General features: G+C 40.6%; 1 protein-coding gene across 4 annotated transcripts; it reads left to right on the plus strand.

Moving 5' to 3' along the window:
• Nucleotides 1–33: 33 nt before the first annotated feature.
• lipeb (lipase, hormone-sensitive b) lies at nucleotides 34–27,663 on the plus strand. 4 transcript variants are annotated; one of them, XM_051956272.1, is made up of 15 exons: nucleotides 46–170; nucleotides 3,634–3,674; nucleotides 7,898–8,139; nucleotides 8,879–9,163; nucleotides 9,739–9,829; nucleotides 10,206–10,232; nucleotides 12,342–12,487; nucleotides 12,851–13,036; nucleotides 13,934–14,086; nucleotides 16,919–17,063; nucleotides 18,872–19,099; nucleotides 20,260–20,442; nucleotides 21,553–21,734; nucleotides 22,475–22,744; nucleotides 23,527–27,663. In XM_051956272.1, the coding sequence occupies exons 2-15, from the start codon at nucleotides 3,647–3,649 to the stop codon at nucleotides 23,926–23,928; spliced, it is 2,568 nt and encodes an 855-aa protein (XP_051812232.1). In that variant the 5' UTR covers nucleotides 46–170; nucleotides 3,634–3,646; the 3' UTR covers nucleotides 23,929–27,663. The 4 variants fall into 4 exon arrangements, with proteins under 4 accessions (XP_051812231.1, XP_022053708.1, XP_051812232.1 ...); XM_051956271.1 differs by lacking the exon at nucleotides 3,634–3,674 and having other exon boundaries at nucleotides 34–170; XM_022198016.2 differs by lacking the exons at nucleotides 3,634–3,674; nucleotides 10,206–10,232 and having other exon boundaries at nucleotides 34–170.
• Nucleotides 27,664–27,902: the final 239 nt, after the last annotated feature.

Here is a 27,902-nt window from a genome sequence, read left to right on the forward strand (position 1 = left end):
GCATGGGCGGAGCTTCGGGGTTCTCAGGTAGGTATGTAGGATAGATGAGAGAGGCGGTGCGTAAACAGAGAGGGCGAAGATGGCGTCGGGCAAGAAGGGTGGTGCGAATACTAGATTGGAGAAAGGTGCGAATGGAAGACGCTCGTCCAAACACAAAGAGGGTCCAGTGGGTGAGTTTTTCTGTGCTGTGTCAACTTCGCCCCCTGGTGCTTTCCCCTTTAATAACTCGCCCCTTTACACCCCCGCTGTCGTGCGTTAGCAGCTAGGTTACATTAGCTGTCCTTGAATAGCCGCCGTTATGTTTGTCTCAAAAGCTTAGTTCTGCTAATTGTTATGTGACATATAAAGTGGGTGTTGTGGAAATACATTAGCATAGTGTCTTAAAGTGCTTCCGAAAGAAATGTCCCGTCAAGCTCTACCACTGGCAACTCAGGAGCATCCCTCAGTCAAAGCTGCGACCTATTTGTTGTTAGTTGCCTCGTTGTAACGGTAGTCATTTCCGTAACTGGCATCACACCTATATGCATTTATACTTACTTTTCACTTTCTGTGCCCTTAGTCTCAACCTCTGACACTGACAGGAGCCACCTGAGCAGGTACTGCCAGCACAACAGAGAGGGGAGGGGGCCTAGATTAGTGAGATTATGTTGCGATGTGTCAGATATGGGAGGGATGGGGCCGCTGGTTGCACTGCACTGTGCATAAATCGATTAAGCGAATTGATGGTGACGCCGTCATTAATTCTGCCTGTGTGACATGAGAGCAGGCTGACACATGGTGACCAACGGACAGCCTGCGAAATATGGGGCAGTCCTAATATGATGCTGCCTGCAGGAACAGGGAATCAGCTGCTGTCATTTAACACACTCACAAAGTCAGTGTTTAGCCGTGTTCTCCTGGAACAGTCCATCCAGTTCCAACCCGCTGCTTCTGTCAGAACACTGCTATTTATTTTTAGCTGTCTTTGCAATGCTAATAAAAATACTTTCAATACTTTCCTGTTTATAAATGATGTGTTTATTAGAGGAGTTTCTTTAAACCTAATCTTACTTGTTAGGTATGGTTTCTATCATGTTCAGTTTTTGTAAGATCTATTTATGAGATTTACAGTTTTCTTTTCCATGTTAGACAACGTGTTATACAACTGGAATAAGCCCTTTATGTGGAAGGGAAGTGGAGGCTCATTGTTGCTAGTTTCCTGTTGTTGCGCTTGGCCTTGTGTGTGTAAAGGTACTCTGTCTGGGAGAGGGGTATTCCTCTTGCCTGCGTACTGCTCTAAGTTTTCTTAAACATTTTTCCTATCGATGTGACATCACTTGAGTATCAGATATCTTTTATATATATATATATATATATATATATATATATATATATATAATCTGCAAGAGTCTCTAAAAAATGCACCAAGTATACACTACAGTTCAAAAACTTTGGGTCACTCAGACAATTTCATGTTTTCCATGAAAACTCACACTTTTATTCATGTGTGAACGTAATTGCACAAGAGTTTTCTAATCATCAGTTAGCCTTTCAACATGATTAGCTAACACAGTGTAGCATTGGAACACAGGAGTGATGGTTGCTGGAAATGTTCCTCTGTACCCCTATGTACATATTTCATTAAAATCAGTCATTTCCAGCTAGAATAGTCATTTTCCACATTGACAATGTTGAAACTATATTTCTGATTCTTTTGATGTTATCTTGATTGAAAAAAACTGATTTTTTTCACAATGAGGTCATTTTTAAGTGACCTCAAACTTTTGAACGGTAGTGTGCCTTATAGAAAGAAAACATAAAAACACGAGTGGTTAAATTTTGCAACACATGTTGCGAATTTGTTCTTGCATAGCTAGATGAGGACAGTGTGCAGTGATGGCAAGTTCCAGTTCAAAGAACAGCCACTGTGTTTTCATGTCTTCGAACTTATTTCACCTTGACTTACCATTTCCACTCAATTGACACATTGAGCCAGTACAGGCTTGACAGAGGAAACAAAAAGATCTGTGGGTTAGAAATGATGTAGACAGGATCAGCACAGTTAATCATGTTGACATTAAAAAAACAGCTCCATTATAGTTCAACTCCTGTAAGTTTTGTGAATGGATGGGACCAGCTGTAATTTTTGGCCACAGATGTAAACAAGAAAGTTTCTTCCAGGCAAAAGAACAAGTCCTAGTTTCTGTCTCTTTGTATAGAGGTTACGATGTATATTTACTTACCATTATGGTGCAAAGTGATAGGAACCCCAGAGAGCATGTAAGGATGAAGAGAGTCAGTGTTGCATTAATAATAAGCTATGAGCCTACCTGGACTCTGAAGCATCTACTGTTTTGCTAAAACTAGAATGCTCTGTCAGAAAGCATGTCAAGTTGAAGCCCTCTGAGAGCCATGAATAACAACAAAAACACCAGCATTTCTCAACAACGCCTTAATGGTGTGCCAGTGTTCCTTCGTGTGTTTGTGCAGCTCTGTAATTCTAAGTGGGTGAGGGGTCACGGGCCCATTCATGGAGTTATGGGGCCTGTCGTCCGTGTTACCAGTCAAAAAGTCAAATCTGAGGTCATATTTTTCCCAGGAAAATATTCTCCAAATGACACATTCACCATCTGGTTTTTGGTTTTCACGTGTTGATCATGCTCCACGTTCATTACTGACCATCAGCATTTCCATAGAGTTGGAACGCACTGCACATTTCTACTGACTAAATGAGCACAGATATATGTCCAAAGGTACTTCATTAATGCAGTTCATCGTCTAAAAGGCTTGACAGGGAAAATGCTAAAATGTAATAGATGTGCATTATGGATGCAGGTTGTTTGAAATAACGTAAACAAAGTGGTTCGTGATGGAATGTTTAATCACACACTTTTGATAATTTAATAATTGTCAAGTCAATTTTCCAAATGTTTTCTGGGTCTAGCAATATGTAAATATACTCTATTTTTTTTGTTTGTTTGTTATTGTCATTTATAGTGGAATTTGAACACATACTTGTAGTTCTAAAGTGTTGGCTAGGGTAAGAGAGTAAGTAAATTTAAGGTGTATTTTTTAGCTCTTATAAGTACATTCGGTTAAAAAAAGCCAAATTTATCTACTTCTACTCAATATGTAGATTGATAATAGGTGATTTTATAGCTAGTTGTTTACATTTGCTTTACGACCTTATTAAACAAAAGAATAAAATGGAAAAATAACCTAAATTAAATTTCAATAATTGAAACATTATCATGTCATAACCTTATGATAGTATTCAAATAAGTTGCCAAATAAGTTGAAGGTCACAGGGAGTTGCAAGCTGACAGCCAATGGCAAAATAGATCCCTGTCACAGGGAGAAAGTTAACTGGGCCAGGGTTGTCTTTAGACTCCCTACCCTTTTAAAAAGACATATGGGAGGGACCAGCACTGAAGGAAGAGGACAGGACAGGGTTAGGAGAGGAGAGTTGGTTGTGACAGGCTCACATATATTGATTGAGAGTTGAAGAGACGCAATGTAAAGACGAGGAGACAACAGGAGCAGAGAGACAAAAGAACCAATCGGAAAGCCCTGTATCTTTCCTCCGTTCCACTCCTCGCTTTCTCTCTCACCCTCTCTTTGTTTTTCTCCATGCTCTCATTGCTTTCGTGGAAGAGAGGACACAGACATGGACAGAGCCTTGAACTCAGATACTGGTAAAAAACCTTACCTTTTTTATTCTCCCACTTTAGCAATAGTTAGTCTATGCCATCAATTGTTTGGTGTGCCTGAAACGTCCTGTGGGTGATTTTATGCAAACATTTAATTCATGCTATCTGTGGGCCCCACAGGAGTCATTATATGCCTGTAATGTTACTGTTTTCTTTTTTTTCGTACATGACTTATTAATGCCTATACTCATCCATGTTTAATGTGGAAAGACCTGGTACAGCTGAATGGTTACTGTGGGCTTACAGTCGGCACTTGTTTCAGTAAAACATAAAGGGATGATGCTGAAACATGTTGCTGATTGCTGACTTAGTTGGAGGTGACCTAGAGCATTTGTAGATGCACAAAAGGCAGAGGTGGTTAGGCCAGTAGGTGAGCCATGTTTTCCACAGCATTTTGACAGCTGTCGGGGCTTTAGTATAAAGTCACCTTTTATAGTTCGTCTGCTAGAGGTATCATCTTATGTCAAGTAAGGGTGAAGACTGCACTGGACCATGGCATTTTTGTCCACCTGATGGTGCCCATTTACATAATATTTGCATATGACATGCTCCCTGCAGATAGAGATGTAATGTCTAAGGGTTACGTTGACATTAAGCAAGTTTCAGAGCAGCTCGTGCTGATCCATGGCTTCATAAAGTTCAGGTCTAGCTTAACGTGTCAACATTTGGTCTGCTGGCTTGCTCAGATCAGAGAGTTGTATCCCCTGTTCTAATTAAGCAATGTAATCTTAATTTTGGCTCTTTGCCCACTGCTGAAGCAGTTGAGGCATTCATTTGACAGGAGCAGTCAGTGTATCCACCAAAGCAACACTGCTGTGAATGTTTTATGCAGACTGAAGTATTTTTGTAAATGCTCTTTTTGTGTCTCTTGGTGTTTCCAGTTTTATGCTGTCATAATAAATGCATTGTCGAACATTAAGTAACTGCCTCCTAGGTTGTCAGATTTTCAACATTCACAATTTGTGTAATCCACTGATTCTTGGCCCAATCCTGAGATGGAGCAAGAGAATTCTCTATGTATATTTGTTGTTACCTGTTGAAGGAAAAAAAAGGTAACCCGCTTTATTTCTATAGTTTTGTACAGTCCAATCATGTTGGAAACATTTACTTTTAAAGGCAATGTTATCACAGAACCAAAGGAAATTTCTTGTAGGCATGGGCCATAAAACAAAACAAAGTGGATAATTCACACTGGTGATAGAGACTCCATCAATAACAGTAAGAAAATTGTACAATAGAATGTTCAGCAGTTTCACTGATATGCTTTTGATGTCATGAAAGCTGGTAGCGATAATGCAAAGTTTGGTTGCATAAATAAGCCTCTATAGTGCTCCATTGATCATAATCCTTCATAATGAAGCCATTTCACCCTCAGTTCCTCTATCTGATGGCTTCCGTGGATCTTCTAGAAGCCTCTTGAGGTACACTAGTCTGTGGCCACCTGGGCCTGTTCTCATTTCCATCTACACCCACAGACCTCACTTAGGAGAGAACACAACTGGCAGGGACAGACAGTTGCCTTTCTCAAGACAGGCTTTGTGGTTAAAAACATTTTTGACCCTGTGTCACCCACCACCTCCACCTAAGCAACATGCTACTGGTAGCCTGTTTCAAACAGCTTACAGACTTTATGTTGGAGTAGACATGGAGGCTAGTGCAGGTTTCACATCTGGTGAGACCCAGTCCAAGTCAGCCGCTCAGAAACTTAAGCTCAGTGCGGTGTGGCCCTGTGCTCCTCCGGGTTTTATTCACTTTCTTTATTTAATGTGTCGTGAGGTGAGAGCCTTCCTTTACCGTTACTGATTTTTGTTTATGTAATTTTTTATGTGTTTTTCATTGTTGTGTTAACATCAAAATTACAAACTGCATTCCTTGATACTGTAAGGTGCCAAAGTTAAAAATGAACCTCTTTCTTCCAGCCTTCATATTAAAAAGGTAATTTAAAAGTTTACATTGATCATTAATATTGACTAAAATGAAACAATTTATTGTGATAGACCCAGGCCTAATTTCCTGCCATTGACTCGCATCTAAAAAGTTGCACATGAATCACATGAAGTCTCAAGTTCAGAGAGAGATACTTGGATTTCTTGGAATTAATTTGTTGCGCAACACTATTCGAGTAGCACAATGTGAAATATATGTTTACATTTCTCTGTAAATCACGGGACAAACTTATTTCAGATATTCATCTGACACAGCTGAATCAATTTGAAATTAGACCTTAAGTTGCATTAGTTTTTGCATGAGTAGAACCTGACTCTGTATTGAAATCCTGTTCTGTGTGGCCTGTTCATTTAGTTACACAATGCAGATTTGCCGTAATCTGCTTGTGTTCCCCAGGGCCAAGGAGTGGCTTCTGGATTCAATGGGACATTCACCAAAGGCTTGAGTGCAACATCACACACATACATATGGATTCGTTTTCTGAGTAATTAGAATCATTTGACTTGTGACTAAAACAATTGGGCGGGACATGTAATAGCAAGGCAGAACGAAGAATGGACTGATTTCAGGTTTATTAAAAGGCTCAGAATTTTAGTTTTTTTGGTTGCAATTTGAGTCTGTCTAAAGGATGTTTTTTGGTTTGGGGATTTACAAGAATCTACGTTTTGTTTGTATTTTTGTACTTTATTTAAATTTTAAATGCATATTGTAGATGATGTCTTACCAGCAAAAGTTTGAGGTCGGGCACTCACTTTGGGCCGACTAATGTAATTTTTCAGTTCATTAGGTCAGCATAATTTAACTATTGATAATTTAGCACAGATTTTTTTTACCAGTAATTCTGAAATAGCCACTATCACTAAATAATGTCCCACTTTGTTATGTTACTTAATACTGATTAGAAAAAAATTGCTCAAGCTCTGCCAAGTCCAACCACAAATTCTCAGTGGACTTGGGTCTGGGCTCTGACTCAGCCATTCCAGAACATTCTTGTTGTTTTTACGCCATTTCTGTGTTGCTTTGACTCCTCTGGTTCGTTGTCTCCCTAGAAAACTAAACTACTTCTAAATCACAGTTCTATAACAGACTTCATCAGGTTGTCATCCAGGATTTCTCTATTCTTTGCTGCATTCAGTTCACCCTCTGCCTCTGCTGCCAAATAGTCTCATGTCACATTGCGACCGCAGCCATGCCTCATTTTTGCGATTGTGTGTTTATGATGCGTGTACAGTCTGATAGCCAAAAGCTAAGTTTTGGTCTCTTTAGACCAAGGAACCTTTGTCCAGTTGGCTTCAGATTCTTCCACATGTCTTGTGGTGAACTCTAGTCTAGTCTTTAATATTAGCTGTTAATAGTGGCTGTCTCTTTGCCACTCTCATGTAGAGCTTGCATAAAACAGTTGGTGTATACAGTTTCTGCCGTCTCAGCCACTGAAGCTTGTACTCAGTCAGAAGAGTCATATGTGTCTCAATGGCATCTCTTACTAATGAGAATGGCCCGCTCTAGGCAGATTTACACATGCATCATATTCCTTCCATTTCTTAATGATGGATTTAACTGTGCGCCAAAGGATTTTGAGCTTTTCAAAAAAAAATTCACTGAGTCAATAGAGTGGTCCATTGACTTCTCTTACAGTCAGGAGTACTGATTTACTAGCGACTGGCCCTTACAGATGCATGTGTCTTTATGCTACACTATCACTTGAGATGCATTCACTGCCTTCAGAGGATCTCTGTTTCAATAATCATGTGAGGTCTAGCACCAATTCACTGCACCTGTGTTGATTTGTTTTTATTTTTTGTGAATTCTTGTCAGCAAAGTCTAATTAAATGGACCACAATTTAATATTGAAAAGCAAACAACAGGAAAAACTTCCAACGGGGGGGGGGGGGGGGGGGATATTTTTATAGGCATTGTATGGTTGTGGTACAGAATAGCGATCCTAGTGCTTCTTTTTATGCTAAAAAGACCGAAAATCAGCTGGCATCCAGACATTAATGATACCATAGCTTTTGATTTTACAGATTAAAGAATACAATTTGGGATCAGAAAGGTGGAGTATTTAATAATAAAACAAGTGCAGAGTATTTATATACTTACCTCAGCTGTTGCTTGTCTGGGCAAAAAGAGAATTTCCCTCCTAAAAAACATGAATAATCACATTAATACAATGTGATTATTATATACATGCAGTCTAACACAAAATAAACTAATTTCTTTGTTTCATCCTCCATCTTCCTCCTTTCTTGCACTGCTCCCAGTGATGGACACCAAGGCGGTGTTTGCGGCCGTGTACAGCGTCTGCGAAGAAAATGCTGCTTTCTTCTCAGGAGGAGCCAAAGGGTCGCAGGGTGACGCAGCACGCCGTCTGGTGGAGGCCATGAAGCTGATCCAGGAGCATGCTCGCAGTCTGGAACCTGTTATCTCCGGCTTTGCTGCTGTTTACCATCATTTTGATTTTGACCCACACATACCTGCTAATGGCTATCGCTCTCTGGTCAAGGTAAGCTCTGAAATGTTTTTTTTAAAGGTCTTTTTGTGTGTATGAGACTTGGATGTGTTTTAATTTCATCCTTGGTGCCTCTTGGAGATTAATAAGCCTTAACATGGCATTACATTCTTATCAAACTATTCACTTGTGCTCCTTTGCTTTGTTATTGCTTTGTTTCAAGGTCGGTCCATTTGTTTTACAGATTGATTCTATGCTGCAAATTGGTATGGATAAATACCTCCAACTTTCAAATATCTACCACTGCTGTATCTACTGTATTTCATCTTGCACAGTTAGAGATGAACCATCATGACCTTCAGTCGCCACCACAACTGAATGAATCTCGTTTAGCAGTAAATGAATACTGGACTGTTTTCTACCCTCTCAATTTCCACATTTCTAATCCTTTTCATCCCTGTAGTACCACTCTCACTAATCCGTAACACCATAGTAAAGTAAGGTTTTTGCATGCTCGCATATAGGCATACTATCACACAGTTTGTTTTTTTTCCCCCTCCAGCTTAGCAGACTGATCTTAAGTGCACCCAGAAGACATGCCTCTGTGATGAGCGCACAATGAAAGAAGTGTGATTGGCTTTGCATTGCATTTTAATTATTTCAAGAACAAATATATTTTTAAAGATTGTGTTCTTTACTACTTAATTTGTTAATCAAGCTTTCTTTTTAAGTCAGTACGCAGACGTTAAGCTGGTAGGGATATTATTAACACATTCGTTTGACTGTTTTCTAGGTTGTGCGCTGCTGTCTTCTTCATATCATCCACAAGGGGCGCTACATCACAACCAGCCGCCGCAGCATCTTCTTCAGAGTAGCACATAATGCGGGGGAGATGGAGGCATACTGCAACGCTCTGCGCCAGCTGCGTGCCCTGCTTTACCTGGCTCAGCGCATGCTACATGATAACAGCCATGGTAACCTCTTTTTCCAGGATGAAAGTGGCCTCAGTGAGAGTTTTGTCCGCGAATACGCATCCATGCACAAAGGGTGCTTCTATGGCCGTTGCCTGGGCTTTCAGGTGAGGTGAACTATGTGGCGTTGCGATAAGAAGTGTGATGGATGAGAAATGGAAAGGCGTGATGCTATCTCATGTTCGATTTTCCAAAACTGTGGACTTTAGGCAGGATGCTGGGAAGAAGAAATTCACAAAGTTAGCGGTTGTAGGTAGGGGGTTAAAGACATTTTTTGTAATACAGCACCTCACAACAATACAGGGCTAATAAAAAGCAACCTCAAACTCATTCATTCTGTCATTCAGACAAGCCACTCCCTGTACTCATACCTACTGTTCTGGCAAAGGTCACTCACAGATTGATCCATATTGTAGTTTTGCAACTCCTTAATATTAATTTGTTCTTGTCATTGTGTTATGACTTATGTGCAGAATAATGCTGTATGTTGTGCCACTTTTTTGTTAATTTGTTATGTGCCATGCCCCTCTGATACTCTGAAATCCTGTCATCTGTGTTTCACTTTCTCTGTTTGAATGATTGCAATTTTAACCGTAGTATAATTCTTGTTTCTAAATGCACCAGGGATAGTGGTTTAAAATCTAAATTATTTCTCTGTTTGTTTGTGCATCCCTCACTGCAGTTCACTCCAGCCATTCGACCCTGCCTTCAAACCATCGCTATCGGCCTTGTGGCCTTTGGAGAAAACTACAGGCGCCATCAGTCAGGAATAGGTCAGCATCATCTTGTCTGCAGCTGCACCCTCTCATCATCCAGCAATCATTTTCATTCACAGATCGTACTCCCCCATCCCCACGCCTCTTCTACATTGCTCCTTGGCCCCTGACTGTGTACCTTTTGATGTTGTGTGTTTGGATTGTAGATGCTCTTTCATCCTTTGGAATCTTGAGGGCTAGCTGGTGTGCTTCTTCTATATTTCAGAGTGTTTTGAACATGCACACAGTTATGTACAGAGGCAGACATAGAAGCGCATTCCCCATCATATACACATTTGTACTGTGCACACATACACAGGCATACATAAATATTTAACATTTAAAAGGAATTATCTCACTCTTATGGTTTCTTGTGCTCTCTGCTGCATCTCAGTGGAGGCAGGAGGTATTGCACCATATGGTGAGTGTTCTGTAACCCACAGCCCTTCATCATAGTCCTCTGTAGTGCACTGAGAGGCTGTTTGACTATATGAAGAAGCTTGTTTTTTTCCCCTACAGTTCCTATTATCCTAAATGTTTTAGCACTTATCACTGTAAGCTGCTGTAGCTATCCTTTGTCTGTATTTTAGTTCAGAGATTGAATTCAGTAGCCCTTTTCTGCAATTAGATATAGAACATTTCTGGCTTCATCAATCTGTTAAAGTGATGGCATTCTATCATTCAGACATACTGTAGGTGACTTTTCCTTGATGTCATTCATGGCTTCATGCAGATTTACCACTCACAGAGCGGTAAAGAGCTGCGGTACACACAATATTTATCATTCACGCATGATTAGGCAATGTGCCAAGTGATTAACGCACAATAATGCAATAACAGACTCAGTTTTAACTAACAGTAACTTGCCAAACTGTCCAAATAACTAATTTCTTTCTGATTTTTTTCAACTTGAAACGGTAAAGCTCAGAACAGCAAAGATTTAACCAAATTTTTAACTGCAGCTGATAAACTGTGACTGTTTGAGACAACTTAACAGACCGAGTTGAAAAAGTGCACAGTGGGACTTGCAGTTCGGTTCTCATCAATCTTTCTCTGTGTCAGGATGATATGTCATTTTAACTAATTAATGAAACTGGTGAGGTTGCTCTTTCTGTTAATGTACACAACTCTGTCTCTCTCTCTCCCGCTCTCTTTAGAGATGCTCGTATTGATAGTGCTGCTGTCTGATGCTGCAAATGTTTCATAATTATAGAAAGTAGTCCTCAGTAGCCAGAAGCAACAAACTAAACTGCAATTTGGTGTGTGACAGCTCACCTGTCTGATGTGACAAGTAGTACTACGCAGTGGGATATGCTGTTGGATCTTTGCCTGGACTGATCTGCTCTCCTGATGTTCTCTCAGGGATAATTTGTAAATCTAAGAATTTTATGAAGTTCCCAGCAGTGCTTTTCTCTGTACAATTTTTTTTCTTGTGGATCCTACTGCTATTTGATGCTGTAGGTATTTAATAAGCTAAGAGAACGTGGTCCTAAACAGCTGAACTCAACAAACATCAGCTCCTTTTAATGTGTAGTAGGGTGAACAAAAACTTGAATTGCATTTATTATTGTTGAGTATCACTAATCTAAGCTGGTAGTCTTTGTTTACTTAAGTGTACAATTTACTTTGTGGCCTAATAGATTTGAAATTATACAGCAAAATCAGTGAGAGACACTGTGACGTTTTGGGAAGAACATTGATACTAAAATATAGAACAGGCTTTACCTTATTCAACTCCCACAACTACAGGTACTGATTCTTATGCACCTATTCGTTAATGTGATGGTGCAGTTCAGATTTGTACCATGTTGAAAGTGACACAAAAATGTGAATAGATCTGACTTAATAAGACTGCCTAATGTGACCACTGTGAGCGTCCAGACATGACCGTGACACATTGAGTTGCTGTAAAATTAGTGGGGTGCATTTCTGGAAGAAGTTTGAGAGAAATTCATGGCATCAAAAAGTGTAATAGTCTATAGATGACAAACATAACTTTGAAAACAGGGTAGAATTATAATGCTGTGAGATGTTTGTGGTTGAACATGGCATAGCACAGAAGATCTGAAATATTCTTGTGGCAAAAACAAAATATAGCGCTATGAATAAGTGACAGTTTGCCATGTTGACTTTAACGACGGGTCTCAGTTATAACTAAATGCCACAGATTAGTCATGGTACAACACAAATTTCCACTCTTGACCATCTGTCTTTCTTTTGCTTTCTGTGTGAGCTTGTTTTCTTATTCTGTTGTTTTGTCTGCTATGGCCCAGTGACTGACTACAGCTTTACCGTCCATTCCATCTTGCACTGTCTCTGTCTTTGTGAAATCGTTATTCTCACACCCAGCATTTCCAACTTTTGTCTTTGTTGATTGCTCTTTTATTTCCTTTTCACCCCCTCACTAAGCATACTCATTACTCTTATTTTTTTTATGCTACTTCAATTTCTTTCTTGCATTACTCTGTCTCTGAGATCTCCTTTCCGTTATATCCCTTCCTCATTATGTCCACCTTCCTCACATTCCCAGGTGTAGCAGCCAGCTCTCTGTTTAACTCGGGGAAGTATGCCATCGACCCAGAGTTGAGAGGGGCAGAATATGATCGCATTACCCAGAACTTGGATGTCCATTTCTGGAAGACTTTCTGGAACGTCACTGAGACTGAGGTTCTGTCGGTGAGTCGTTGCATCTTGTTACACAAAGACGCAGACGCTCTCAGTCATGTGTAATCTATTAGTCCTTTTGTTGCTACCCTACGCCCACAAATATGTGCACTGGCCTGTTTCATTTTAAAGATGTATCAAGGATATTTTGCTTTCCTCAGGTGAAAATACCTTTCCGTCATTTTGCATTTTAGCCTACAGGCTATTAGAAATAATTGAGTAGAATTCAATTTATTCAATGGGCTTCATGATTTATTCATCCAGCTTCTCTTTCTCTCCAGTGACCTGACTGGCTCTGGAACTTGCGCACTCTTCTTTCCCGTCCAGTCTCGGTTTCAATTTTTTCTCTCTGTGTATCTTTTTTTTTTTCTCCAGAGTCTTGCCAGTATGACTTCCACTCAAGTTAAGGTGAACCGAGCTCTTTCTGTGCCCTCTGTGCCCTTTGACCTTCCCCTGGCGGCTAATCACAGAGCATCTGTAACCATAGCTCCACCGTCGGCACACATTGGCACTGCTCCTGTTCAGATGAGACTCATCTCTTATGACTTACGTGAAGGACAGGTACTTGCATCATTATTCAATTCACACTGTAGCGGCATACTTAAAGAACTCAATAAAAAGCTCCATTGCTTCACATTTTTGCACAACTTGTATTTCCTGTGAACTTGTCTCTCATAACTTCCTTGTAGCTAAAGTATCTGTTGTGTGACCTAGTTTATGACAGTTTCCCTCATGGGCTCCTTGCAAGTAACAGCCACACAAATTCTTAAAAAACTCAGTTCAACAATATTCCATGAAATGTCTGGTATTTTTGGAAATACTTCAGTAAAGAACAAATTTGAATCTTCAACTTAGTCTAAATAGTCTTAAGCTTCAATATCTTTCCCTCTCTCTATTTCTCTCTTTTACTTTAAAAAAAAAACTTATACTTTTCCTACTCTACCTTCCTAATTCTCATAGGAGACTCCTTCTCTCCAGCCAAACTTATTCTTCCCCTTTTTTGCAGTCTGGCATATAACCACATATGTTCTCGGCAAAGCATTTCAGCCATTGATGATGCTGAAGCAGAACCACAGGGTCCTTTTCAATGTTGCAAAATAGAAGCCTGCAACAATGGAGACCTTCTTTTTAACCACATCTTCAATCCCTCCTTGTTTCCCTTAATGAGTGGGAATTAGTGTGCATTCCTGCAGGCACAGGAAGGGTTGGTAACAAGCTGCTACAGAACAACCAGTTAATCCTTCTCTCAAAGGAGTCCTGGTGTTAGCACCAAAATATATCAGCCGTGGAAATGGGAATTAGATGAATGAAAACTTGTTCGCAGTCTAGAGAATCGGTTCATCAGAGTTATACAAGCATCATGACCAGTCATTGTGTGAAGATGAAACCTAAAAAAAATTATCTTGATGATTGTTATCGAGTCATTCTCAGTCATAATGCCTGTCTCGTTCTCTCCAGGACAGTGAAACTCTACTATCTCTCTGCCGCTCTGAGGGGGGTGCTATCTCTCTATCACTGGGGCTGAAGACCAAGCGCCTCCCTTCTTCACCCTGCCTCCTGATCCACTTTCATGGGGGAGGCTTTGTGGCCCAGACCTCCAAATCTCATGAGGTGAGATTTTACTGTTCAACTGGATCTAGCTAAAGTTCATTTATAGTTTGAGTCTAGTTTGACTAGAAAAGCAATATAATTTCTTAATTACAGTTGCAGTTACTTCTTGCAAGAAAGACTGAGCAGACTGTTTACCTTGCTGTATTGTGCAGTGTTTTGACTGGGATCTGAATATGACAGTATTTGCCTATTTGTGATGAAAGAGTTGGTCAAAATGCAGGAAAGGGTGATGTAATATGTTATCTGGCACCGACATATCAAAATACTAACAACGCTACACCTTCAGCATTGTACACCTTTACTCTGATGTTCTTTTTCCAGGATTCGAGCCAGCACCACCAAAGCGCTTATCTAGCTAAGTTCACCTTCTCAACCCTTTAGCGGTGTTTCCTGAAACAAATAGTAATAGTACCCTGGCTAATTAAAGTGTTAATGAGACAGATACTAGGTGACAGTGGAGGGGCAGAGGTGTTACTAGTTTGACTCTTAGTAGTGTGGCATCATGAGCAGTTAAGCTAATTATTGTGTAAGTATTCTCTGAACACTTAATAAGGATATTTTGATCCCACTCCATGCACTCTTGTGATATGCTGTGTACAAAGCTGGCCCTTGCCTTTTGTAAGTTGTTGCTTCCTGTCGTGTACTTTGTCCTCGCCCATCTTTTTTTCTTGTAGAAGAGGACGCCATGTCCTAGATTTGTTTTCTACATCACTGGTTAATGAGTGCGCCAGCATTTCTTTTTCCATCACATACACACTAAAGCTTTGGCTCTTCTGTCTTAGGAATTGTATTCTTAACGTGGTCTTATCATTGTCAGTCAAAGATCACGTAGGTTTTTCAACAACTGTTTTTTATTAAATAGCAGTATATGAAATTGTAGTAGGTGAGCATATGTTGGACCTGCTTTGTTGATGTTAATGAGAAAGATTATTTTAACATGGTTTGTACCTTGGCTCCCTATTCATCCTGTGTTGGTATGGTCATATGTGGCCCAGTACGATCTTTATGTGGCTTCAAGCTACTTATAGCTGCTGCAAGACGGGGCTCTGTGAAATTGCAAGGGACCTGGGCATCCTTGATCTGCAGCTGCATAGCAACCAGAGGATGAGAGGAAGCAATCACAGAAGGGGTGAGCAGGGCTGTCATGTTGAATTAACGAAGAACTGTACAATCCTGCAGAGAAAGATTACCCGGGGCACTAATGGAAGACTTGTCAGACTATCTGTCTCTTTTCTTCTTCTGGGCTCTCATTTTTATTACCTCCTCCCTCTCAATCCTGCTAATAACTCACAAAATCCTTTTTGTTCACTTAGCATCCCTTTTCACATCTCCTTTTTGTTGTATTCGGGCACCACGTACATGCCTCCCTCCAGATTTTTCTGGGTGACTTCTGCTCTCTTAATGCCTCACTGAAGAGTGAAAAGGAAAAAATGAAAAGCTTCTCTGATGATGGAGACAAGTGTTGTCCCTGTTATCTCTCTTACTCCTATATCCCTCCCTTGATCTTGTTTATCCTGTCCCCTACGCGAGATAGTTTGACCTCAGTTGCAGGAGCCTGTGGTGTTTTCATTGCACAATGATGCTGAGATCTGGGGTATTGGCGTAGTGACATCTTTGTGTTTAGCAACTTGTGCAAACACGGCAGATCAGGTTTTGGAAAGTAAAGGTTTTTAGACTGCTGATTTATTGTCTTCTCCTGTCTGAGAATTAAAAGGACTACCGCTCTCTTTAATTCCTGCTTTGAGAACAGATTCAGGACTTCGCGAATTATTGTATGTGACTAGGATGTGTGTGGGAGTTTCCTTAGTCATGTAAAATTTCCGACACACACCTCTTCTCTGCCCAGTGGGCCGTTTGTTGTGCATGCTTAGCTCCTTTTATGCAGTCAGATAATGAACTGTCTGACTGACAGACCTGCCCATGGACTCAGGCACATGTTTACACTTATTGTTGACTGCCACCGGTAGTTACTCAGTTGCACACACTCCTGTGCACCTTAAGGGTATTTTTATTGATGTGCACAAAACCACACTACCTGACCTTAACACTGCTTGGACTGTACTGCCACTGTTTTGTCAGTGGTCTCTCTCAGATTTATTGTGACACATACAGCTTTAAGAGAACACAGCCGACCGCCCATAGTTGCCACTGCTGGGTTTATTTTTTTCATACTGAATCACAGGTCTGTGAGGTGACAGACAAACATACAAACACTGTGCTCTTCCTGGCATTGTGAATGGAGATCTGTCTTTTTCCCTGCCAGCCTTGTCATAGCAAGTCAAAAAAGGGCTGGAAGTAGATAAAGAGAGAAATGGGGAATTCTTTGTGTAAGAATATTGTGTCACAATAAGTTTTGATGCCTTTCTTTCATTCCAAGGTCACTGCATAAGTACATTAAACACTTAACCTGACTGTAACGATAATAAAAAGAGGAATACTCAGTATTCTGACAGTGACTTTGTTTTTGCAGACTCTCGCTCAAAATCCACACCAGTTCCTTGTCTTTGTATTTTGCCTTCATTCTCTGCAAAATAGGACATGTGGGCACCTTTGTTATTATGGTATGAGAAGAAAGGAAATAGAGGTGACTGAAAGGGCAGTGCTCATTCTCCCTTTGTCTAGACAGTAAGCCATAAAGCCGACAGATGACATCAGAGAGGCACATAATATTCATACATTTTTATCCTTGTGTCTTAATGTTCACCCCATGCACCTTTCTTCCTTCATATTTCTTTTTCTTTCTGTTTCTCTACATCCGTGTTTTATTGTTTCCTGTTCATTTACAAACATCTCCATTCATAAAGTCACAAAGTTGTCTTATGTTTTGTGCAGCCGTATCTGAAGAGTTGGTCCCAGGATCTCGGTGTCCCCATCCTGTCAGTGGACTACTCTCTGGCCCCTGAGGCCCCCTTCCCAAGGGCCCTAGAAGAATGTTTCTATGCCTACTGCTGGGCTCTGAGAAACCACCACCTACTTGGTACACACGTCACACAGCACTGTTTATACTGGACTGCTTACTTTTTTATCTCCAGTAAATTTTCTGTTTCACACTTTGAAGCCAGTGGGAATAGTATACAGCAGAGATTCACAAAGTAGTCAGACCCTCTCACTTCAGCATACATTGTGTTGTTGAGTCAACTCCAAATCACCGTTATATCCACCAGCTTACACTCAATTACCTATACTGAAAAAGTTTTTTCTTTTCTATGGAAAAAAATCCACAACTGAGATTTCCTCTTTGCAAAAGTGTTTAGACCCTTTGTTGTGACACCACAAATCTTGCTCGCCTTAACTTTCCTTGAGCTGTGAATTGTTTGGACATAAGTCAGAAATGTCCTGCAGTTCACACTGAAAATCAGGACAGCCAGGAATCTTCTGTAGATCTATATGATACAAATGTGGTAAGGAATGGACCGGGGAGAAGTGGCAGTGGCCTCAGTAATTGTGAATGAAAGAAATCAGCCACCAGGAGTCCTCACAGAATTGGCCAAACTGAGTAACAGAGCAAGAAGCACATTTGGTCTAATTAGTCAAAATGCACCTCATTTAAAACTCTGAACGCTTTGTCTTGGGGCCAGAAGATGCTGCTTATTACCTTCTGATATCATCACTATGGTAAAGTATGATGGTGGCAGCATCATGCTATGTGGATGCTTCTTAGTGGCAGAGATAGGCATGCTGGTCAGAGCCAAAGGAAGGAGGAACAAGGGTGGGGAAAAAAAGAAACACCTGCTCCAGAGTTCAGTGGCTTGAGACAAGAGCAATGGTTTACCTATCAGAATGACAAAAACTCAAAGTATACAGCCAAGACAGTGCTGGGGAGGCCATGGGACAGGTCCCTGTCTTTGAGTGACCCTGCCTAAGCCCATGCTTAAACCTCAGAGATAGTTAGTAGAGAGATTAAGATGGTAGTTCACATGCTTCTCATCCATTCGGACAGAGATTGAGAAGATCTGCTTAAAAGAATCAGACAAACTGCCCAAATCCAGGAATGCAAAGCCTGTATAAACTAACACAAGAAAACTTGAAGCTATAATTGCTGCCAAGGTGCTCCTACTAGCTACTTAATTGCTGGTCTTAATTCTTTTTTTAATTGGGCATTTGCCATTTTTTGATATCGAGTAAATTTGTAGAAAACTTGAAAAAAAAATTGTCTTGAGCTATTGATTTTAGACTGTTTCAAAATTTTTTATTCCTTTTAAAGTAGATCCACACCAAAATAATGTATGCAGAAAGTGAAGAGATCTGAGTATGTTCTGAATCCTTGCAGTTGTAATAGCATATACCTTAAACCAACAAAAGACAAGAAAGCTATTAGAATGAAGGAGCAGACACAATGGATAAAAGTTACCTACTTCAGTATGAAGGTGTCTGTTAAGTGCTTCTGGAAACTGAACTTGGTTCACCGTATCTGTGTACCTCGTGAAAGGATTCATTTATCATTTTTAAAGCGATGATGCTGCACGCTTTGTGCACTTTCCTTGCTCTGCAACATTGCACAAATTTTCATGTTCAGCATTCAAACAGGAAACAGAGGACATGTAGTTTGGGATACATCCGACCACTAAAGCATGCTGTGTCAAACTACCAGTAATGGTGCAAAATGTTAAACTTTGATGCTGTCAAGTGGCTATTTGGCTGCTTAGTGGACTTCACATAGCTCTTGGGGAGAAAAAAAATTTCTTGTCTCCTTTATTTTGTGTTTGATTCGTCTGAGTTTCCCACCAATAATACTGTTTCTTTTCCCTCACCTTTGCCATCACTGTTCCATTTTATTCTCTCTAGGATGGACTGGAGAGAAAGTGTGTCTGGCCGGTGACAGTGCAGGAGGCAACTTATCAATAACAACATCAATGCGCGCTGCTGCCTTTGGTGTGCGGATGCCAGATGGCATTGTGGCAGCCTATCCAGCTACCCTGCTGACGGCCTATGCATCACCCTCCCGTCTGCTAACACTTATGGATCCCCTGCTGCCGCTCACTGTGCTCTCCAGGTGTCTCAGTGCCTACGCAGGTAGGAGTTGTTAGTGTGTATTTTTACAAGAAATCTAGCCAGGATGCCTCTTTTTGTCTGGTGAGGTGGAGAATTGAGTTTAGATCTATTTTTTCCTAATTGTTCTTCCTTTTTAAGCATGTCTTCAGGTGTCTGCTGTCTACCGCTTCATATCACAAATACTAATTAATCTGTTTAATGGTGTTGACCGGCAGTATTGATGTAATGTAAATGATTATTATGAAATTAATCTGTTGTTGTCTTTCCACGTTGGGAACATTTGTGTCGATTATAAATGAATCTATCATATTTCATTAATTATTTAATCTGCACAGCATATTACTATATGAAAAAAAGGTCTTGAAATTATTTAAGAAGTCTGATCAACAGCTGAAGCAAAAAGTATCCATAATTAAGTCAAAACAATAGCTATTGATTAGTAAAATTAATATAGATCTTTTGTCAACTAATCATTTCATCTGCTGATTTCTGCTCTTTCCCTCCTTTAATTTTTAGACAGTATCATATTAATCCTAAAAATATTTGCTCTGGTCTTGAATTTTTCTGAATCATAAACAAAATATTCCCATATTTATAGATGACAAAAGCCGCATTTTACACCATAATAGTGATAAACTTCATGGATCAGATGATTTTCCAAAATATTTCTTCCACTGTAGGGTGTAGTTGTGTGGTGCCTGGAAAATCCTCACAATAGCAACTCAGCCTATTAGCATATGGGCGTTTTTTTTTCATTAGCCCTTGGAAAGACGCTTAGAAAGTCTTGCATGTCCTCCGATAAACTGTTATTGCACTAGGGGATATCTGTAGAGGACTGTGAAGGAGTGCAGGAACTGTCCAACAATACCAACTACTGACACAGAAATATTGGCTGTGCTGTCACTTTTCAATAACTGAACTAAAACACTGGGTCGATGGCATACGTATTTTCTGTCCCCTCCATCTGTCATCACTATGTATTGCTGTCTGTAACACAAATAGCTGTGTGGCAGCATTCAGCCCACTCTGCCAGTGGTTTTCTTACTTGACTGTTATGCCTTTCCTATTATTGGTTTCCCATCTTCTCTATTGTTACTCCTTTGTGCTTACTGTGGAATAACCAAAACACTTTCATCACTTTTGTACAACTGTTTTTGCTTCCTTTATGCCTCTTCCTCTAGGCAATGAGCCGCAGACCGAGAAGCAAGTAGCAAAGGTGAGCACACTGAGCCTGGTGAGGCGAGACACAGCAGAAATGCTGCGAGATTTCCGACAGGGAGCCTCCAACTGGATCCAGTCTCTTCTGGATCCCAACAGAGCCTCAGCCTCTCCTAGCACAAGTGCAGAGCCACCAGGAGCCACAGGTAAACAAGCGAATGGGTTTTCATTATGGTTTGTATGTGCGCGCAAGTTCATACACATGGTGTAGTTACGTAGGAAGATTGCATGAGATGTAGGCGGAATAAATGTATTTTGCTTGGCAGCCACTGGATTTGATCATATCTCTGCTAAAAGTACAGTTCTGGTGTGTGTGTGTGTGTGTGTGTGTGTGTGTGTGTGTGTGTGTGTGTGTGTGTGTGTGTGTGTGTGTGTGTGTGTGTGTGTGTGTGTGTGTGTGTGTGTGTGTGTGTGTGTGTGTGTGTGTGTGTGTGTGTGTGTGTGTGTGTGTGTGTGTGTGTGTCCTGCATTTTTAAAGGGATCATGAAGTCATTTCATGTAAACGTTGCAGGTCCACAGCATGAGGAGTAGGTCACACACATGGATCCATGCTATTCAGCATCCAACTAACCAGTTGTCACTTTATTTCATTGTGTTTCATATCATTCCTGTAGCCCGATTCAAATCAGTCCACCTTTTTGGAGCAGCAGGACTTTGACAGTAATTGTTAATTGTAGCCGCCGTAAATCTGGTGGCGAATTGTAATTTCCCTTGTGTCCCGTTAGGTAGGTGACACCCCCAAAGCTGCAAGCCCAGTTTAATGAGAGTGTCATTGGTGGGTGTACTTTATTAAAAGACCATCATGGTGCGGAGATAGTTTATTATTAAAGAAATGGGAGATCAGTAGCGGCTTGTGAGGAGACCAACCATGACGACTTTTACAGCTGTGTTTTGACAGCTCACGGCGGGCAGATGATATCACTATGACAGCACTTTTTGAATTTCCTCCTCCTACTTCTCCTCTTTCCTTCCTGATACATCCCAATTTGCATTTTAGGCTTTTAACTGTTGGCTGTCAACCAGAGGACATATGATAAGTGGAAACAGCAGAATAAGTGAAAGTGATCTTGTGTTACTGTCAGTGCCAGTTTATTTTTCGTGTTTTCTTCAGCTGCTATTGAGCCTAAGTAAAAACTCCGTGGTTGACAGTATTTTTTTTGTTCCGGAACTTAATTTTATTGTTTGTGTGTTTCAAATGTTTCCATTTGCGTGTCATTCATCAATCTATTCACCCCTTTGCCCTTCTTGTTTGCTAGATGCAGTGAGGAAGAGCATTTCAGAGGCATCCATCTGTTCTCCTCACGCTGACCCCCCTGTACCCACAGAGCCCTCAGAGTTCCTCAGTAGGAAATTATCAGTGAAGAGCCAGACTTGCCAGGACTTGGGATCCCACAACAATGCCATGCCCCACTGTGCACCGCTGCTCTCTGAGCGCACTGTATGTCTCATTTGAACATGTTTCCTCTGAGATTAGCTTGCTTTCTGCTAATAATCTTATCCAGAAAAGGTTAACTGTATTAACCAACCAAGGGCTTTTGCTTAAATGAACACTTGCAGATTGTCATGGGAATTTAGCCGGTCATTATAGGAAGATGTGTGATGTGATGGGAATAAGTATTGTAGTGAACAGAAGCCACACAAGCCTCTTGTCTATGACAGTTTATCTCTGCTTTTATGCACTATGCTTTAAAATGATTTGTCATACAGTTGTAACCTTTGTAAGAGGTCGAACATTTTGCGAGCATGGAGATATTTCAGCTCTATATCTTCCAGTGCTGTCTACCCACCACTGATGTGCATGTTTCTCTTCAGTGAACTCAGCTGAGATTATGTCACCTATTTCTCACAAACAGATCTGGCTAAAAAAGTGCTGACAGCATATCAGAAAATTCTAGTTCTGACGAGGTGTTGCAGATTATCCTTGCATGTATTTTCTCACAGGCAGTCCGGATTAGTGGCTGGCTTGGGAAAAATAGCAAGCAGAGGTGACGTAAGATATCAAATGTGCTTTTCCTCCTTGAAATTAGAGTTCCTCAGGAAAGACTGAAGAGGTTTTTGGAAGATTTTTACAGGGACAGAGTGGTGTATGTGTGATGTATATGTATATACATAAATATATATGTCATTGTGCATAGGTCTACTTCACTTGAATGTCTTTTCATTTCTTCTCTCCTTTAGCCAGAAGATGTGAGTTTCTTTCTCACCAAGGACGGAGAAACCTCCATGTCCAGTGACCTGTCTTCACTGGCCATACCACCACCCGATACTGGAGAGGAGGGATCACAGCTGGAGCACCGCAGGGAGTTTCCTCTAGGGTTTGAACCACTGCGCTCAGAGCAGCTGACTGAGATGAAGGTGGAGAGCTCTCCAGTGGTCAAGGATCCCTTCTGCTCACCTCTTCTAGCCCCTGATAGCATGCTAAAAGGGTTGCCACCGATACACATAGTGGTAAGAGGAACGTCACCGTTAAATTCACTGGTTCAAAGCTTACTCAAACAAATCTAGTGTGACTTACCTGTCAGTCACCACATTATAACATTTTGCTTTTTAGCACTTGCAGTTTTCTACACTGTTCTTGCACTGTCATCTTCCATGAGAGAGCACATACTGTATGATTACACTTCAAGAATGAATACAGCATTGGAAGGGTATTCTGACAAAAATAATAATATCAGAGCTTTAGGGCTTTTACCGAAACACAGCCTTCCAAGTAGATTAAGGTTGCCCATTTGCCACAGTTTTGTAGATATTTATTGTCCATTTTTTGGAGCACTATGTAAAGACTTCTTGGTTTTACAGGACTTTTAGACAGCAGTTTAACATTTGACCAGAGCTTTAGCTTTTGATCATGTCATACAATCACACATACAGTACATGTATTGGGTGTTAGACAGAAAGCAAAACAGACTCAAAAATGTTCAGAGACAAAGTACCAAGATGTGCTTACGTCCGTTAGAGTGACAGTGGGATGTGAGGGATTGGTGAGGTTGAAGCCTGTTCTTTCTTTTGAGAAGGATGTTAATATGAAAATGAACAAATTGGTGCTGACTTTAAAGTGACCAGAGTCAGTGCAAATGTAAAGAGAGCTCGGACAAAAGAGACTGGAATGCTTGGCTTCCTTTTCTTCAACCCTTAATTAAGATTCTTGACACGTCTAAAGGGAATTCAAATTTGCTTCTCACAATTCCTACCCCTTCCCTTCCTTTCTCCGCTTCTCTCCCCCCTCTCAGGCTTGTGCATTAGACCCCATGCTGGATGACTCTGTGATGTTTGCCAAGCGTTTGAGGAACATAGACCAGCCTGTCACTCTCTGTGTGGTGGATGACCTCCCCCATGGCTTCCTCAGCCTATCGCAGCTCTCCAAGGAGACGAGGGAAGCTGCCTGCGTCTGCGCAGAGCGAATTCGTGCCGTTTTCACCCAGGACACACCCCCAGAACCACGCAAGCACCGCAAGCTGGAACGAACCGATAGGGGTGTGTCGGCTTCTTCTGGGGAGAGCGGACCTCTTTTTGTTGGCCCCGCTGAGGGAGGAGAGCTAGCTGTCAAGAGAGGAGCTAAAATTGCTGATGGGGAGGGTTCAGTTGCTGTGGCAGCCCAGAATAACACTGACGCTGGTGGCATCGGGGCTTAAATAAGGTTAGATAAAAAAGTGTGCTTCATTTCACTGAGGAGGGAAAGGAGAAAGAGTAAGTGAAAGTCAGACAAATTTAGGCAGTGCGATGCCTAAGTGAGAGACGAAGAAAGCGTCTTGAAAAGCAGGAGGTGGGGAGGAGCGCCAAAATATTACTCCGTCTACTTTACAATTCTTGCCAGTTGTCGAAGCACCAACGCAGATCTTGTAGACAAAACGAACACACCCACAAAAAACATGTCCTGTCATGTTTTAGAACAAAATGATCGTTTAGCAGCTACTTAGATCAAAGACCAGCACTCACCCACCCACACAGCACATACACTTAACAGAGCTGCTGTTATGCAGCGGAGGCTCGGACATAAAGCAGCGCAGAAGATTCTTGAGACGAGGCCTGAATGGGTGATTCATCTAGGCCAAGGCAGTTATTGGAGGCCCTAATCAGATAGTGGTAGACACACTACATGCTTCTATGTAGAGTCATTCCCATCAAAACGGCCACTTGTCCTTTAGGGAGGCACTCTAAATCACACTTAATAACTGCACATTGTGTTCTCCATTATGCCAGTTTGGCAGTCAATACAGGTCACTTTGTGGATAGTAACTCTGTTGACTCTCTCTCCTAAATAGAATTACAAATCTACAACACGACTGTCTGAATTGATTTATGTCTTTCTTGAGATTCTGTTGCAGTTTTTAACCATATAAATAATCCTATGCAGAAGTATTGCTTTTTTATTTATATAAATGTTTTATTGCTGTTATAATCCATGAGTCACAGCAGGCTTTTTTATGATTTGTATACTTTTATTATTTAATGTAATCTTAAACCGTTTACTCCTTGTTTTTAAATATGCTCAATATTTACCTCGGCTTCTTTAGCTGCAGCTGTTCTGACATCCCTGGCCTTTCCAATTAACTTCATATCCTACTCTCAGTAACACATACTGATCAGATAGAGTAAATGTAGGATATTCGCAAGGACACAGTGTCTGGATTTTGCCTTGTGCTGACATTAAAAATACAAAGGCTGCATTTTATTGACTGTTATAGTGAAATTTGTGGCAGTGCACTGAAATGCATTAATATGAAGTACAAGAGTACTTTGGCCCTTTCTTTGCAAGTTTTTCAAAAGCAATCATAGCTCTCAAATGTCTGAAAGAGACTAATTGTTTTTATTGTATTTTGTAAGATAGGAAACAGTTGCTCTATATTGTCAATTCCAAAATGAATAAGACAGAGAGGAGTGGCAAAAACCCCAGCTCTCAGCTATCAATACACATTTTAAACTTCACTGCACTGATTTCCTCTTAGGTTGTCGCTGTTCCTCAGCAAGCGTTATTGCTCACTACTTCTCTGCACAGTATGCACTGTGTCAAAGTACCACTTCTCTCTGGACAGGGGTTTTCTGGCCTGATAACCTTTTTTTTTTTTTTTTTTTTTTTTTTAACAAATCAGAGGCTTTTAGGCAAAGCTCGGAGACCCTTACCAAGAAAAGCAATTGCAAAAGTGCTGTGTAAAAGCCATCGAACTTGTATTTGGCCCAAAACAGTGGCTGGTGGTCCAGATATTTTTACTCCTCGCCGTCACATTTGGGGTTGACTTTGTTTTTGATTACCTGAGGACACTCTTCTGAGCGTGTTGCCATCAAAGCACTTTGAAGTACACAAAAATGTCCTTCGGAGGGTCAGTCCTTCTATCAGGTCCAACTAAATATAGATGCCAACAATGCTGGCACTGTCCTGCCCTTGCGTGGTAACAGGGCTGGGGTTGCCAGGTCTGTAGAGAGGGATGCTGTGTGATGAATAGGATTTAGCTGATGCTCGGAGTGCAAAATCCTCCCTGTGTAGAAGAGCAGGATTTTCAACAGCAAAGTCATGCTACAGGATTAGACCATACTCAGTTCTGTCAGCTTGAAGTACTTACTGCAATATTTTTAGTCAGATTGATGGAGAGAACCAGACCCAAGAAGAGAAAGAAAGTTATACACTCACTCTGAGATGTTGGGCTGAAGTTTGTACTTCCGTCACTATCCGCTGTTTATGCTCACCGTGCACTTTTGCAGTAGTTGGTCTGTCAGTCAGTATAAGTTTATTTTAAGCTGAAGCTTATATACACGTGATTTTTTTTTTTTTTTCCTTTGCTTGAGTTCTGACTCGAGTCAAGTTTGTGTGTGCACGTTCACATGAACACAATAGTCTCTGGCCTGCAGGGAAACATGAGCTCACACATTGATTTGCCCTCTTTGTGTCATGCTCACAGATCAAGATAGGAATGGAACTTTACAATTAAGAGTTATTCATCGTATTGTCTGTTGTTGAGAACACCCACTTTGTGGTAGGACAGATTTTATAGGACAGCTGTGTTTGTCGATGATGTACTCCAAATCAGCTTGATTTTATTGATACTTAAAACACAACTGCATATGTAGTACAGCGGAGTTGATTGGTCATTAGCACTTTCTTGCATAAAGCTAAAAAAATTGTTGAATTGTGTCAAATTCATGTACTTGCTGTGTATTAGCCTTCATATGCCTCTCCCCCTTTGTGACCGGTCACGTATTAGTCTACCCTGAGTGTAGACGATGCACCGGAGAGCTCATCTGTTGTTTTGGTCAGATGATTTTGCTACTTTTAGTTTATGCTGTCTGTAACTTTGAGCTGGCATTTGGTTGAGTTTTATTTTAGTGTGTCTACATCATAATGTCTGTGTCGATGATTCACTTGTTGGTGAGGGACTTTAGAACTGCAAATATTCCCTGTGAGTAAAACAGCTTGTAGTAGTTCAGAGTAATACTAATTTTTTTAAAAATATTCAGCTCTCAAGATATGCAGGATGCCTCTGCAGTTTTACTCATCAAAAGCTATTTTATTAGAGATTTTCCTCGCTCCAGGCTGGTTTCCATGATGTGCCATGCAAAGTGCAATACTGTTGCAAACCTGAGCTTGCTGCTTCAACGGTCAGGGCAACATTTACGGTAAAGCGATGCAGCTACACACAAGCATCGCTTCATTTTTCTTCTCACAGTCTCTGCTTCTTCTGGTAGAAATGTGGCACTTCTGTTTATTGTTGTACAATGTTTGTGAATCACCTTAAGCTTGGACTTTACAGATAGTATACCAACCCATATACAGTAGCATTTGATTTAGGGTATTTTTAAGAATCCTTGAAGCCTGCTTTTACAACTGCCTCAGCAAGTTAAACTGACCTCAAGCACTTCTTAGAAATGTTTCCTTTTGATAGTTAGATATTCTTTGTTTATGGTCAAAATTTCAAGCAGAACCAAAGACTACACCTAGAATCTTGATGTACAGTCCTTGCTGTTTATTGTTTGCTGTTAAATGTTACCACTGTAAATGCAGGTGCTGATCAGTGTCATAGCCTATCTGCACTCCATATGCAAATTGCACCGCATCAGTTCTGATGTAGAATATTATTAGCCTTTAAAAAAAAAAAAAAAACAAGCCATAGACTGGAAAAGTATGTATTAAATTTACTTGTTTTTTTAAATTATCTTTTATTGAAAACACCACAAGTGCAAACCTGTGAATAAAAAAGAATGTATATTAAATGTGAATCATTTAAATATGTTTACTTTCAGATTTGTTGATTCCAGTTTGTTTTGAGCGGACTGCATTTTCTTTGAGGGTTTCATACTAGAATGATGTTTGATGCGCCATGACAAGGCTTTTTCCTTTTTTGATTTATATCTAAATAAATATATTATCCCATGAATGCTGCTGTTGTGTCCAAGCTCATGAATTAACCTTTTCAAAGCCTTGATCAAACTAGAGATGAACTGCAAGTTGCTGAAAATAGAAAATGCAGATGATATTTCATTCTGTCTGATGAGATGGTCTTGGTATGTTTAATGGATTTTTACTTCTGCGCAATTATGATTTAGGACTGCATTTGTGGATCGGTGGTCAGCACTGTCGCCTTTTAGCTGGATGATCCCCGATTCGCATCCTGGT

Source organism: Acanthochromis polyacanthus, chromosome 12, assembly GCF_021347895.1.
Source record: "Acanthochromis polyacanthus isolate Apoly-LR-REF ecotype Palm Island chromosome 12, KAUST_Apoly_ChrSc, whole genome shotgun sequence".
In the NCBI taxonomy this organism is placed as follows: Eukaryota; Metazoa; Chordata; class Actinopteri; family Pomacentridae; genus Acanthochromis; species Acanthochromis polyacanthus.